The sequence below is a fragment of the Zootoca vivipara genome, chromosome 3 (genome assembly GCF_965207765.1).
Source record: "Zootoca vivipara chromosome 3, rZooViv2.hap1.1, whole genome shotgun sequence".
In the NCBI taxonomy this organism is placed as follows: domain Eukaryota; kingdom Metazoa; phylum Chordata; class Lepidosauria; order Squamata; family Lacertidae; genus Zootoca; species Zootoca vivipara.
The window spans coordinates 67,325,658-67,341,534 of record NC_142586.1 but is presented as its reverse complement, the minus strand read 5'-3'; the positions used below and the strand labels follow the sequence as shown (position 1 = coordinate 67,341,534).

General features: G+C 44.1%; 1 protein-coding gene across 1 annotated transcript; it reads left to right on the top strand.

Moving 5' to 3' along the window:
• Positions 1-401: 401 nt before the first annotated feature.
• On the top strand, positions 402-14,123 carry LOC118082821 (solute carrier family 22 member 2). Its single transcript, XM_035110651.3, has 11 exons — positions 402-865; positions 1,883-1,986; positions 3,100-3,254; positions 4,901-5,069; positions 5,961-6,075; positions 6,745-6,851; positions 7,203-7,417; positions 8,570-8,678; positions 9,854-9,966; positions 12,223-12,322; positions 13,990-14,123. The coding sequence occupies exons 1-11, from the start codon at positions 449-451 to the stop codon at positions 14,054-14,056; spliced, it is 1,671 nt and encodes a 556-aa protein (XP_034966542.2). The 5' UTR covers positions 402-448; the 3' UTR covers positions 14,057-14,123.
• The last annotated feature ends 1,754 nt before the right edge of the window (positions 14,124-15,877 follow it).

Below are 15,877 nucleotides of genomic sequence, written 5' to 3'. Positions count from 1 at the left end.
CTTGATGGCTAAATGAGACAACACATGCTGACTAAAATAGTGGCTACCGCATATAGAAGGGATAGAGAAAAATAACCCTGAATTTTGGTTGGATTGAATAAGTATTGGTTATATTACAATATTATAGTTTAGCTATCATGTCCTCTAAAAGCTGATCAATAGAGATGCAGTTTTCTTAATGAACATAATGTTCCCAGGCTGGATAACATGGAATAATCAGTCAACCAGCCAGCAGAATGTGTGAGACATCATAAAGAGAATTCAGATATGGTGTGAAATAGCCTGTTAGACTGCAATGCATGGTTTGTCAATTTACAAAGTAAATAGCTGCTTCCCTGTGACTTTTGGCCTGATTACATGCTGTTATTTTAAACAGCTTTGCTGCCAACAAAATACTGAGAGGCACACATGAGATTGTTATTTTCAATGAGGTGCCTCAAATGCAAGAATGCCAACCTTAGATGACATCTTAGAGCACATTGGAGAGTTTGACTTGTACCAGAAAAGGGCCTTTTTTGTGCTGTGTTTGCTCTCGGCTGCCTTCACACCCATCTATGTTGGTATTGTTTTCCTGGGTTTTATACCAGAGCACCACTGCCGGAGTCCTGGAGTTGCCCAGTTAAGTAGCCGTTGTGACTGGAGTCTTGAGGAAGAGCTGAATTACACCCTTCCAAAGGGTGAGACCCATGGGGATGCTTTCACTAGCCAGTGCAAGAGATATGATGTCGACTGGAACGCAACTGAGCTGAGCTGCATAAATCCACTAGATTTTTCCACTACTTACAGGAACAAAAGCAGTATTCCTCTCACTGCATGCCAGGATGGCTGGCTTTATGATTTCCCAGGATCATCCATCGTGACTGAGGTAAGAAGCAAGCAACTGTTTTCTAGAAGGCAATACCGACGTTACCAGCTGAACCCTAAAAGGATCCGTATGAGTCTGCCCGGCAGCTTAGAGAGTCCTTGGAGGTCCTTCATTGAGTATCATTGCCAACAGCAATAGCTGCTAGAGAGAAGGGCTTCTGGAACACAGGAATCTGTCTTCTAGCGAGTCAGCATTGTCTGCTTGGACTGGCAGCAAATCTTCATAGTCTCAAGCAGAAGTCTCTCTCAGCCCTACCTGGAAATGGCAAGGATCAAAGCTGGGACTTTCTGAACGCAGAAGCATGTGCTCTGCTGCTGAGCTATGATTCCCCTCTATAGGTGCTTCCCAACTGTGAAACTCTTTCCTCCGAGACAGTTATGCCTGGCACCGTTGGTATTTACCAAATAGGCACTAAGCAAAGTCTGCCCAGTTCATTTGGGGGGCGATTTAATATTACTTGCTGTGAATAGTTCTTAAGACCCTCACCCATGGCGATTGTTTTCAGAGCTGATTTCAACATTGCTATTGACATTAAGCTTGTTCCAAGCTTAAGCTAGTTGCACTTAGGTCCCATTGAACCCAATGTGAAAAATTACTCATGATGACATTGATTTCACTAGGAACCAAGTCTTCCAGCCTATTTTTTTTTTAAAGCTTTTTGCTTCTCTTTGATTGTTAATGGTTTGCGTGTCTGATTTTTAATTCTTATTTTTAACGGTGTTCTTTCATCTAATGCTTGTCCCCTGCCTTGCATACTGACAATGATATAAAAGTGGCATGGAAATGTTTTAAAGTAAGTCAGCATAACTCCTACTCAAAGCCACTCTGCTTAAATATTGCTTGTGTAGGGGGATGTTGGAGGGTAGTAGTGGAAATGGCCATACACTTTAGAATGAAATAGTCCTGAGAGATGCTCTTCAAATGATCTGGAATTACAGTTATGTTGAAATCTCACTCAAGGCATGGGATTTTATTTTATTTTTGCATTGTCTCTGACCTGGATGTGTTTTGTTTTAGTTTAACCTGGTGTGTGAAGATGCCTGGAAACTGGACTTGTTTCAATCATGTGTGAATGTGGGATTCTTTGTTGGTTCCATAAGCATTGGATACATGGCAGACAGGTAGGTCAAATTTTATATATACAATTGGAGTATTTATTGTTGTATAGCCACAGGCTATATAAGAATGCAGCATAGCTTTGCTGGAAAAATATTGTTTTTAACTGAACTTCAATGAGCTGGCTAAAATATCTGAATCGATTACTGGCCTCAGCTGCATATGAGAATTGGCTGCCTTCATTTTGTCAGGTGATGTCCCAAGAAACTTAAACTCTTGTATGTACACACCATTAACAGCTGGTTTGCATTCCGGGTCGCAGTTCGTAACCTGAAAAGTTCGTAACCCGAAAAGGGCCTGAACCGCCGTTTTGCGCATGCGCAAAGCACTATTTTTGCTATTTTTGCGCTTTGCGCACGCACAAAGGCGTGCGGCGCTTCTGCGCACGCGTGCGCGGCAAAAATACTTCCGGGTTTGCGAAGTTCGTAACCCGGGTTGTTCGTAACCCGAGGTGTTCGCAACCCGAGGTACGACTGTATTCTGTTTAGAAGCAAGTCCTGTTAAATTCAATGGGGAGAGAGAATACATGCAAACTCGGCAGTTTCAAGACAAGTTAATTATGTGGCACTCTGATCCCAAGAGGGAGCAGGTCTGCAGATTTTATAGAAAATCATACTTGTTAATAGTGTTAATTGGTGAAAGCTGCTTCATAAGCATTGTTTATAGTGATAGCTCAGGTGGTAGAGCATGAGGCTCCTAATCTGAGGGCCGTGGGTTCAAGCCCCACATTGGGCAAAATGGGGATTACAGGGGGCTGGACTAGATAATCCTCGTGGTCCCTTCCAACTCTATGATTCTATAAATAAATCCTAAAATAAAAGGTAAATTTAATGAACAAAATAAACTTTTTTTAGTTTTGTCTAATAGTAATTTAGCTTTTTTTTTATAGCTCCACAGCAGAACATATTCTTTGCATGCAGAAGGCCCTAGCTTTAATCACCATCTGAGCTAGGAGAGATCCTTGTCTGCAGCCCTAGGGCGCTGCTCAGAATCAGAGTAGACAATTCAGAGTTACATGGACCAGCGGTCTGGTGCGGTGTGAAGCAGTTCCACATGTCCGCATGCCTCTCTCCCCTCTTTATATATATAATATTGACAAGTGTCATTTTTCTCCACAGGTTTGGGCGTAAACGGTGCCTGTTAATCACCATCTTAATAAATTCCATTTCTGGTGTTCTCATGGCTTTTGCACCTAGCTACACGTGGACGGTGGTTTTCCGCTTGATACAAGGATTGGTCAGCAAAGGGGGTTGGCTAACAGGCTACATCCTTAGTAAGGCTCCTTACACTTGTCTCTTCTGGGAATTAATCTAATAGGGATTAAACTTGAAGAAGGGTCAAATCAAAAGTACAGAGAATCAGTCTAGGCCCAAACCATGATCCAGAGGAAAGGCGAGCACCACAAGATGATGAGGCAAGGTAGAATAGAGCAGGGCATACAACCCAGCCTCATCAATACAAAAACAAACAAAACCCAGCAACTAGAAGACTCAAGAGGGAGTCCTTATATACTGTGGCCTGAACCCCTGGCCTACCTGGCAGCAGGGTCAATCCCTGTGTCCAAGGTCCTGCAGCATCCCAGCTGAGGTTTGTCAACATGGGCAGTTGAGAAGGCGCCTCACAACAGCTCCCTTTTGTACTTTACATGTTGATTGCAGCATCTGGGCTTGAAGAAGCATGTGACCCTCACCTATTCCAATCCTATTCCAGCTGAGGAATCACAAACCTCCCAGAGCTAGCAAGCCTCACCTGGCCAGCTAGGGAGCTGGGCTGTGGGCCCTTGCCTGCCTCAGCCTCCTGGAGCACCCCATCTGTTCCTAGCGTTGCCAGACTCAATAGAGGACAGGACTTCTGTGCCTTTAATTGCCCTGCTCTCTTTTGAGTCTGGAAACCTTAAAGAGAAACCAGCAGACCCTTTGCTTGGAAATTAAACAAAGGGTCTGCTGGTTTCTCTTTAAGGTTTCCAGACTCAAAAGAGAGCTGGGCAATTAAAGGCACAGAAGTCCTGTCCTCTATTGAGTCTGGCAACCCTACCTGCTGCTCCCTATGCCTCAGAGCCTGCTGTGTTCATGGAGACAGAGGCCCATCTGGCTCTGGTGATGGGCCCTGCTGCTTTGCTTCCTGTGCACCGACCCCCATCCCCTCGTCATCCCCTGTTACTCCATGAGTATTTCCTACACCAACCTCTCCTTTCCTACACCAACCTCTCCCATTCCCAGCTTACCCCAGTGTGTCCCAGTCCTGGCTACACCTCTTGCCAGAATCCTGTACCTCCTCTTCCTCTTCTCTGTTGTCTTGCCAGTTCCTGACAGCCTCCTAGACCACACCCTCACTACAGCTTCTGGTAGTTCAAGCAGTTCAGGGATTGCTTACTCATTAGGAGAGCCCTTACTCAGAAGAGAAGCTGGGTCTGTAGATGCATGCTATGTTGTTACTTTTTGGCTTGACCCAGAGTTTTTGGCACAGGCATTCTCAAGGACTGGGCGGTGGTGGGTCTATTGCCACCTCTAACAGCTCCAGAGGTTCTTTGGAAGATCTCCCCATGGAGAAAATTTAAAGGAATATGCATCTCTCACCTCTGGTTCCCATGGGCCCTGCCTGCACCTTAAGGTCTTCACACTGTGGGGGGGGCAGGTCTGGTTCATCCTTTGAGGACTCCCTATCTGGTACCAGGTCAGGGCTAGACATGACAGTGGTTTTCAACAACAGCTGTGTTGGTTGAGGATGATGGGAGCTGTCGATCCACAGCTTCCCTGGCAAGTTGGCGGGGAGGTGGGATGGGATGTGGGAATCTACTAAGATTTGAAATATATGAAGTTCAAGGTGGCTTGATAGATGGAAGATCTAGTGTGAGCTGTCTTCAGTTCATTTCCCACACCCATTTGCTTATGTTAATGAAGTTTCTCCACCCTTAAAAAGTCACAGAATTTGTTGGCCTGAGCTACAGAAGAACCGTTGGCATTGTTTACCAGGTAGCCTTTACCGTTGGACTCCTTGTGCTTACTGCTGTGGCTTATGCAATTCCTCACTGGAGATGGCTACAACTGGCAGTTACCTTGCCAAACTTCTTCTTCTTGCTGTATTACTGGTAAGCAAGATTTCCATTACAGCCAAAAAAGTCAAGGCATCTGTATAATGCCAGCATGGAAAGCTTAGCTAGATATATTGGAAGGTACCCAACAGGGCTGGTGTCCAATTCCAGGAGGCCTTTGGCACGGTGCTGCCAAAGGGCCCCCACTCCTCCACATGGACACCCAACACACAAACACATCAGCTCCCAACACAGTATTTTTCTTCCTCTTCTTCCATTCAAGAAAGCCACTGCTTCATGCTCACCAAACCAAGCAAGGAGGATAGTGCATTGGAGCATGTTGACTCAGCTGCGTAGGGTTAGTGTGAGGGGTGCTTTTGAGCCCCTGGGCCCTTGACCAGTGCCTGATCTGGCTGGCCACTGGAACTGGGACTGGTATCCAGCATTTTACCATGTAAAAGAGAACTCACAGTGTAGGATATTTGGCATGGATGTGACAGTCCTCACTTCAAATGTCTCATGCATCTCAGGCCAACTTCCACATGGCCTTATCCCTTTTTTCTTTACTAGTAATGTTTTTACATTACTATCCATTTCTTAAGGAAACCAACCCTGAGATCTGGAAGGACAGATCCTGAAACTGAGGCTCCAATACTTTGGCCACCTCATGAGAAGAGAAGACTCCCCGGAAAAGGCCCTGGTGTTGGGAAAGATTGAGGGCACAAGGAGAAGGGGACGACAGAGAACAAGATGGTTGGACAGTGTTCTCGAAGCTACCAACATGAGTTTGACCAAACTGCGGGAGGCAGTGCAAGACAGGAGTGCCCGGCGTGCTCTGGTCCATGGGGTCACGAAGAGTCGGACACGACTAAACGACAACAACAACACATTTTACAGTGTTGTGCATTTTGCTACCATCCAATAATGCCCCATTTCTTGCTGTTCTAGGTGCCTTCCGGAGTCTCCGAGGTGGCTGATAGCCCAACGGGAAAATGACAAAGCCCTGAAAATTATTAAACGCATTGCCAAGGGAAACCGGAAGAAGCTGCCTCCCTCTATGCAGGTAACCCAACCCATTTTGCCTTCAAAGTTACATAAGGCTAGCCGATGCACAATTTGTATATGGGTCAGAAATCCCGAGAGGGGCCATTTTGGCAAGCCACAATATGGCAAACATGGAAGCGTTTGTAAACTTCAAAACCAATTCTGGTCCCACATGCAATGAAGCTGGGAGGGGTGATCAGTGGAGAATAACAAGGAGCCACATGCTGGAGTAAAATAGGCCACAACTTTATTGATTATGGGAGGAAAGGCAAAGGCATGGGCATGGATCTGTTAATCAACTAGGGTGAGTGCTGGTTGATATGCTGTTGACCAACAGATGGGGTTGGCTGATGCTGGGATGGCACTGAGCCACTGGTAGGGAGTACTATGGCCTGTCAACCCCTAACTGGGCTTCCTGTAGAATAATTGTCCTCTTAGCCCACTGTGGAAATCAAGCTTCTTGGTTTTTTTTAAAGCTCCTTCACCCATTAAGGTTTTACAATAATCCCTGCAACTATGACTGGAAACTTTCAAGCGCCCTTCGTTTTGTTTAGATTCCTTCCTGCTTTGCAGGGGGTTGTACTAGATGACCCTCAGAATCCCTTCCAACCGTACAAGTCTACGATCCATTTTCCTGCCCCCCCCTCAATGCCCCAATGATACAAACATTGTTTATTTGCCCTTCTAGAATCTTCAGTCTGAGGAAGAAATGGGTGACAAACCAATCCCTTTATTTCTGGACCTGGTGAGAACACCACAGATAAGGAAACACACCCTCATCTTGATGTACTCTTGGTAAGGAAAGTCCTTGCAAAACTTTCTATTAAAGCAATTGCTCCAAATCACTAAATTTCTAGGGTACAATCCTCTCCCCTCTCCCCACATGCAACTCGCAGTGGAGAGCCTGAAAGGCCTCGATGGAACTCTTTAATTCCCCTTCTGCAGTTAGCATCATTGATTGGTCCACAAGCACTTTCCACTCTACCAATCCTCCTCAGGCTGCCTACTTAGCTCCAATCAGGCTCCATATTTAATTTTAAGCCGCCCTACATATTTGGCTAGAACTATGAGTAGGCTTTCTGCACACACAAAAACAACCCCAACCCAGGGAAGAGCCTGGCTTCACCTGGTCTGTTTTTTGTCTAGGTTCACAAGCTCTGTGCTGTATCAGGGCCTCATCATGCACATGGGAATTGGCGGCGGCAACATTTACCTGGACTTTTTTTACTCTGCTCTTGTTGAATTTCCAGCCGCCTTAATACTCATACTCACAGTTGACCGCATTGGCCGCCGCCACCCCTGGGCTGCAGCAAATTTGGCAGCAGGAGCCGCCTGTCTCATTACAGCCCTAGTGCCTGAAGGTGAGCAAGCTGTGCACTAAAGTGGATGTATATGTTCTCTCTTTTTTCTGGCTTTCTCCATTATAGAGCAAAATATACAGGAACTTGGACCTCTTCTTTTACAGGGAGAATATCAGCTTGAAAGGGGTAGGGATTCTGAAAGGAAAATGACTGACAGGGGAGGGATTGAGCTCCCTCTTTCCCATCCTGAGTGTAGCTGAATCTAGCAGCAAAACCCAGTCATCTGAATGTATATGTGCGCTCAGAATTGATGCCCCAAGGGTAGGGAACCTGTGACCCTTCAGATTTTGCAAACCAAGACATTTTGACACCTGAGGTGAACTCCAAAATGACATCACTCCCCCACCAGGGAAGAAGGGGTGAGTGAAGAGCTAAATCCGGAAAAAGAAGGGGAAAATATCTACATTGGGAATGGGGGAAGGGATAAAGATTCACATTGGAAACCAGGTTAGGAGGAGACCAGCAGTTTTTCCTATTTGCCAAGAGGCCCCAAGAGGCATTGGGTGGGGACTGCTGAGCGGGGGGGAGCAGATCTGGCCTCTAAGGAGCAGCACCACCACCAATGGACGATGTATTCCTTGAAGGTCAGATCTGCTTCTCCCGTGGATTCTGCTGCCTGAGGTGGTTTGCTTCACCTTGCCTCATGGGTGGGTCGGCCCTGGTTGTTAGACTACAACTCAGCGAGGAACGAATCCAACAATATCTGGAGGGTTGCAGGATCTTTATCCCTAAGCTATCTATATCAAGTATGACTTCATCCTGCTGCAGGGTATCGTGTGTAGGTGCTCTTCACTTTTATATATCCAACGTTCGGATAACAAAACCCTATGGCAGTCATTTCTGTATACTGGTTTGCACCACATATTGAGCTAGTCTTTCCATAATGGCATCCATTCAAGGTTTCATCTTGCAAATCACAGGGCAACTCCATTTCTAATTAATTTTCTCTGTGTGTTTGTGAACCTGCGAGTGTTGATTCACTACTTCCTGACAAATACCAGGTGCCACAGAAACAAAAGTATTGTGTGCAGTATTTGCCCCATGAAATACAATTTCTAAGAAGATGTAACTTTTAATACCAATTTTGCAGAGAAAACCCAAGAAGCCGCAAAAGCTTTTGGCTTCTTAACAGTGTGTGCAATGTCTTTTCAGATCTCTATTGGCTTAAAATGACTGCCGCTTGCATAGGCAGGATGGGCATTACAATGTGCTATGAAATGATTTGCTTAGTCAATGCAGAACTATACCCAACTTTCCTCAGGTGAGTGAGCCATCTTCTGATACTATAGGATGGGCTGGTGTCCCTTTGTCAAAAGGACCAGTTGACAGTCAAATGTAGAGCTCTCTACTTAGGATGTGGGTGCAATGATATTAACTGTTGCTTTTCATAAGCTGGTAAAAAAATGTGAAAGTTTATTTATTTATTTATTTTTAATTTTAAAAAATTTTATTTGAAAATTTGATAAAACAATACACTACATCTTCGAATCGGTCCAAGAACATTCTTGTACATTTTTTGAATATCGAAATTATGAAATATCAGAAGAGAAAAGAAAAGTAAAGAAGAGAGAGGGAGAGGTGAAGTGTGAGTAGAGAAGGTGATGTAGAACCATAGGAAGGGGGGGAGTAGGCAAATATCAAAAAAAGAAAGAAAAAAAAAGATGAAAATAAGTGCACGAAAAAAAAGGGGGAAGGAAGGAACAAGAAAAGAAAGAAATAAGGGTAAGAGGGGAGGGGGGAGGGGAAAAAGAAAGCAAAAAAAAAAAATTATATAAAGGTCCACTTGAAAAAGATCATCTCAAGGGCATAGTGCTTCCACCGCTTTCAGCACAGTATTTCTTATTACATTTTCATCCTCCTGTTAAAAATATTTCAATAAACATTTTACCTTTAAATCTATCTAACAATATATACTGTATATACGCTACTCATCCTTACAAGGTTATTCCAAACATAGCCATGTTTTTGTCCCCTTGTCTGTTTTCGTTAAGTAGTCATTTAAACATTCCCATTGTTTTTTAATCCTATTTTTTGGTTTTTGTCGTATTGTATCTGTGAGTTTCGCCAACTCCAGATATTCGCATAATTTGTTTACCCATTGTTTATTTATTAATGAACACATTTGTAGGCAATCTTTCTTTTAAAAATGCTCACGATGCCGGTCTTGCAGTTACGAAGTGAAAAAAAAAGTACAACCAGAAATAAAACAACTCTTTAAAAATCCTCAAGAGAACATGATAAAGAAGTAGGAGCTAGCAGGGAATGTGAATTTAATAGCTTTTAATGAGAGTGTTTGACCTGCTTTAATTTCTATTTTCCATTTGTTTCCACACGTGGCTGGATCTCTGGGGCACTAGGGTAACTGGGCAAAGGGGGCGATACTAGATTCTGCACTGATATACCGGTAAATAATGGCTTCCACATTTATTTTTACAGGAATCTTGGTGTTCTTGTCTGCTCTTCAATGTGTGATATTGGTGGGATCATAACTCCATTCATTGTCTACAGGCTGGCAGATGTCTGGCATGAACTTCCGCTTGTTGTCTTTGGTAAGAATATGAACTACTTCTTTTATGTTGAATGAGGGTAGATCAGACACCCCCAAACTGTGGCCCTCCAGATGTTTTGGCCTACAACTCCCATGATCCCTAGCTAACAGGACCAGTGGTTGGGGAAGATGGGGACTGTAGTCCAAAACATCTGGAGGGCCGAAGTTTGGGGGTGCCTGGGGTAGATTATTAATTCTCAGACAGGGAGCTGTGGTTCTTCAGATGTCACTGAACTGCAATTCTCACCTTCCCCAGTTAGGGATGGGAGAGAAATCAAATTTAAATGTGAACCTATCTAATTTTCACTTTCTGTAACAATTTGCAAACCAATGCAGCCATCCATTGAAATACAGAGTTCTCTTAATTTTGCAATGCCGTCTTCCAACCAGCTTGGTCAATGATCAAGGATGCTGGTAGTTGTGGTTCAGCAATATCTGAGGACCACAGGTCCTGCCTCTGAGGCATTATGGGGAAGGATCTAGATCTGTAGGTAGCCATAGGCAGATCAATCTCCCATCCATACCACAGTCATAAGTCTGTTCCATGCTCTTTCCACATTATTCTCCAAATTCATACTCAAATATCCCTAGCTAAGGTAGGTATACCTAATGGTGAAGAGCATGCATCCCCAAACTTCGGCCCTCCAAATGTTTTGGACTACAATTCCCATCATTCCTGACCATTGGTCCTCTTAGCTAGGGATCATGGGAGTTGTAGGCCAAAACATCTGGAGGGCTGCAGTTTGGGGATGCCTGGTGAAGAGGATCAGATAGAAGCTGACCATAAACCTGCAGGCAGCTCCTATAATTGAACAAAATATTCGAAGGATCCTGGTGACTCAACTCCTGTATACTACCTGAACTTACATTTGCTTTTCTGACAGCTGGGCTTAGATTTCTTCCTTTACCTCAGAGGTTTCTTGGCAAGACATTACAGCTACATTTTTATAGTCCTCTCCCGGTAAAACAAACCCTAACTCCTGCTGTCGAAAACAATCCACATCCTGCTATTCTGCTAAACAATTCATTTTTATCAAATTGTTGTGTCATGTTATTCTCCATTGCTAATCAGGGATAGTTTTGAATTCATGGCACAGAGAAAGGAGATTAGGGTTACAGAGGAGCACAAAGAACCAGTAGGAATAGCCAGGGAATGGTGCAGAGCAAAGTTGCCCTACCCTTTTGAAAACTGGCAGCCCTGCCACCTGCCTAAGCATCTCCAGGAATAACCCTGTCCAGGCGTTTGTTTCTGCATACATGGCAACAGCACATGCGCCAGCAGTGTCCCCAGCTGACTTGGGATCAGCTCAGTCTGGAGGGAACTGGTTCCGCATCCGTACGGTGGATGTTGGAAACTGCCTAATCAACTCCCTTCAGACTGAGCCAATCAAGAGTCATTGTTTTTTTGTTTTTACTTTAAATGTATTTTTATTAAAGATTTTCTTGATTTACAAAAGTATGTGTCATGTCCCTCTTATTTTTACCCCATGTAACATTTTTTGTACAAATCGGTTTCATTTGTTGAGACATTAGGAAGAAAAGGATGAAAGAGGGGGAGGGGGAGAGATGAGTAGGGGTGGGGTCGGGTGGCGATGTTTCTATTTTACTTAATATATGTGGGGTTTTGTGTTAGCGTTGCTTGTGGAGGGTTCTCTGCTGCTCACTTGTGTTCCTTTGTTGAAGGGATGAGTCTTGTTCCGTGTATTCCTGCTGGAAGCTTCACACAATAGGTATCTGCGGGTACCAAGCACCTAAGTAGGACTTGAAAGAGTTCAAATATGGGAGCTGTCAGTCTTAGAATTCTGAAAACATTCTCTCCGTGACAGAAAGCTATGCTTCGAAAACAGTGGCTTCAGTTCTAGAACACATTATCTGCATACTCACATTCTTTTTCAAATGCCCAGAGATGACACATTCAGAGGAAATTCAGAGGAAATCATCTCTGGACATTTGAAAAAGGATATGAGTATGCAGAGATACTCTGAAATGTAAGTGATACATGTAATCTATATTCTCACTGTGGTGAATTCCTACGAACTGCAGCTGATTCTCCTATCTAAGGAGGATTCTGGAGAAAAATGGGATCACTCATAAAATAGTCTGCAGGTGTGGGAGAGGAAGAGAACCTGCATCTACATGCTGCTATTTCCTTTAATACAGTTCAGCAATATCTTACAAATTGTTATAGTGCCTTAGTATCGCTTCACATAGGGGGGTCTGTCTCAACTGATCATTTGTTTGTGCCATGTGTCTGAAGCTGTGATTGGTCTCATTGACGGTGGCTTGGTTCTGCTCTTGCCTGAAACCAAAGGAAAAGCTTTACCTGAGACTATTGAAGATGCCGAAAATATGCACAGGTATGGTCCTGCATAACTTATAGAGAAAAGCATTCTTAGTGAATGAGAGCTCTAGCTGGGCATTCAGCAGTGCCAGGAGGAAGGGGGAGTGCATGGGGGCATGTGCCCCACATAGGGTGAGCTGCCTTGATCTTCCTGTGTTGAGCCAGATGTGATGAGCTCTGAACTCCTAAATGACTGTAAAGGAAGGTGCTTAGAATGCTGATAAGGCAGAGCTCTCAATCTAACTGCATTCAGCAGAGAGCGGCCTTCAAACTCAGCCTGTGAAGGTCTTCTGTGTGGGCTCAGTAGTTGGAAGTGGAGCTTGCACTTGGAACCTCACTACCCTTTTCACACATTCACGTTGCATGCCTGAAGAAGGTGGGTAGGAACAACATATGGGCAGCAGGAAGGAAATGTTGGAGAGGAGCAACCAGCAAAAACTAAATTTAGATTTGGAGAGTGTGATTTCCCATTACAAGGGCAAATGAAATCAGGGGTGGTCACAGCTGGAGCGTGAAATGCATGATAATGTGGATGATCATGTCCTGTTGGTCAAAGGCAGAAAATTAGGCTCCTAATATTTATACCAGACCTGGCCAATCTGGACGCTTCATTGTTCCTGCCAATCATATTGCATATGTCTGCTTCTTCCTAAGTTTCTGAGTATAGATATGGCAGCTAATCTTTGGCGATCACTCGTAGCCGAGTAAGATTGTCTTCCATAAACACAGTTTTAACAATGAGTCCGTAGGTGACTGTGGAGGCCAATTCCGGATCCATACATCCATACATCCTTCCACAGTGGGGACTTAGGTTTCCAGGCAGAAGTTGATCATGGTATGGATTTGCCAAGCGTGCCTTCTCTTAGCACATTTCTCCCTTGCGTCCTGAGTTCGAGTGTCTTCAAAGCCCATGACATCTTTGGTAAAGGCTGTTCTCCAATTGTAGCCCTCACAGGCCAGTGTTTCCCAATTGTTGATACATTTTTTTAAAACTGTTGATACATTTTTTTAAGTGACCCTGTTGGGAGTATGAGATTCCTGACGGCTTCACTCACAAGGGTCATAGGAATGTGCAAGCCCACTCACCATGACAAGGTGATGATCCAGCGAGTGAAGGCAGCTAATAGACCCGGTAGCAACACCCAGCACCCTCAGGCAGTCCTACAAAGACCTATTAGCACCCATTAGGGGTTTTTTTTTTATGGAAGGCAGCTCACAGATGCATTTCACAGATTGCTGTAATACTGCCCTCACTACTAGGCATGCTAGGAGGAGGCAATGACGTTAGGTTAAGGCCCACCAGCTGCAATGAGGCTTGTGACTTTCAGGAATGAGGAGGGGAAGTTTAGCTCTTTACCTCTAACCACAGCCCTAATGAAAAAGCACCCCTCCAAAAGCTGCTGTTCACACCAGGAGGGAAGTCTGAGCCAAAGAAAACTTCAAACTTGCTGCAAATCACAGCTTGGGGGGGGGGGGTTTGATCATAGCAGGTTCAAACTCTCCCTCACTCCAGCATTCGCACGCCTGACTGGAAGTCCCCCTCAGTTGCTATTTACATTTAATAAAAGATTCACGCAGCTTGAAGAGATATATTTAGTGTAATTTGGACCCAAAAATCATGGAAGACGAAATTTCTGATTCTCTTTTCCTGTTCATGTTGCTCTTCTGACTTTGTTTCCACAGGCAAGGAAGGCCAAAAGAAAAAATGATTTATCTCCATGTTCAAACCTCAAATGCGGCAGAATATTAAGAGCAGCCATTTTCTGCATGATTTTAGCTTGATTTGGCATTAAAGAAAAGTAGAGCAAGAGAGCAAACACAGGCTGTCGTAATTTTTTGAACTAACTTTATCCTCTGATTCTTTGCTGCTTAACACAATTACAGTGTGTTTTTGACACTCTGTGACACTGGAGGGAAGTCTATCAATCAGGGATGGGGAAACTAATCTTCCAAATGTTGTTGGACTCCAAATCCCATCAGCCCAAGCCAGCATGGTCAATAGTCAAGGGTGATAGTGGTCGTAGTCCAGAAACATTGGGAGGGCTATAGGTACCCTTTCCCAGGGGACTTAATCAGTACACAATATGACCAAACTACAGGTTCAGTTAAAGTGTGGAGAAGACTTAGGTCTTCCCTTGATTGCACCACACTGGGCTGGGCTATGCTAATGAAGTAAGAGCACAGCCACACAAATCCCACATCCACGTTCTTTTACTAGATAGGATTAGTGGAAGGTAAATCCCATTAAATGAACTTGACTTTCTTTGGCGTAAACATTGGACCAGGCTTTGAAGGACTACAAAAGATAAATAAATAGAAAACTTGTCCATTGTGGCAAAGTTTGACAGTTTGTGTTCAAAGGGTTGAATGTGGAGATGTGGAAATCAGTTTATGAGAACAAAACTTGGTTTAGAGTTTGGTGTTGCTTTCACAGAGTTTACAGCCAGAACAATACTAACAAAGGAAAGACTCAAACCCTCCATGGTGAAATTCTGTATGTGGTTTGGGAAACAAAAATGAATGGGAAGAATTCATTGCATCAGCAAATAGACAGTTTCTAAAGAAAAGGGAAATCATTTACATCATTTTGCACTGCATTCAATATTTAGGAAGACCAATTCTGTGCAAAATAAAAAAATTCCTTCAGTAGCACCTTAAAGACCAACTAAGTTTTTATTTTGGTATGAGCTTTCGTGTGCATGCACACTTCTTCAGATACCAATTCTGCAATTCTGTGCAGCAATTCTCCCCATAAAAAAATGTTCTGATTCTGGCTATCTAGTTCACTTCACCTACAGACTTTGGGTGTAATCTGGCCCAATTTAAGTGTATTTTAAGCCTTGCTATGGAGTTAGGCTTGGGATGCGGGTGGCGCTGTGGTCTAAACCACTGAGCCTAGGGCTTGCCGATCGGAATGAGGTGAGCTCTCATTGTTCGGTCCCAGCTCCTGCCAACCTAGCAGTTTGAAAGCACGTCAAAGTGCAAGTAGATAAATAGGTACCGCTCCAGCGGGAAGGTAAACAGCATTTCCGTGCGCTGCTTTGGTTTCATCAGAAGTGGCTTAGTCATGTGGCCACATGACCTGGAAAAACTGTCTGTGGACAAACGTCAGCTCCCTCAGCCAGTAAAGCAAGATGAGCGCCACAACCCCAGAGTCGTTTGTGACTGGACTTAACTGGCAGGGGTCCTTTACCTTTTTTTTATGGAGTAAGGCAAATACTTAAATCAGGAATGAAAGACAAAGAAAATTCTCCAAGTCCTTAATTTTGGTCAGTTCTTAATGTAGCCGCCTGTGTGCCTCATCTCAGGCACTCATGTGCGCGCACAAACCCCTCCTTGTCCCCTCCTTGTCCATCCATTTCAGGTATCTAATGATGTAAGCTGTTTTCTCAGCTCATGCCAATTTCTCAGTGTGAAATTCCAGGCGTTCCAGATACTCATCCAGGATTCGTGTTTCCTTTGGGAATGAGCCACTGTGGAGACTGTGCTTTCTTTATGATATATGGTTTCTTTACACATATATACAACCTGAGCCTATGATGGAGGAGCTCACACCATTAACACTCCAATA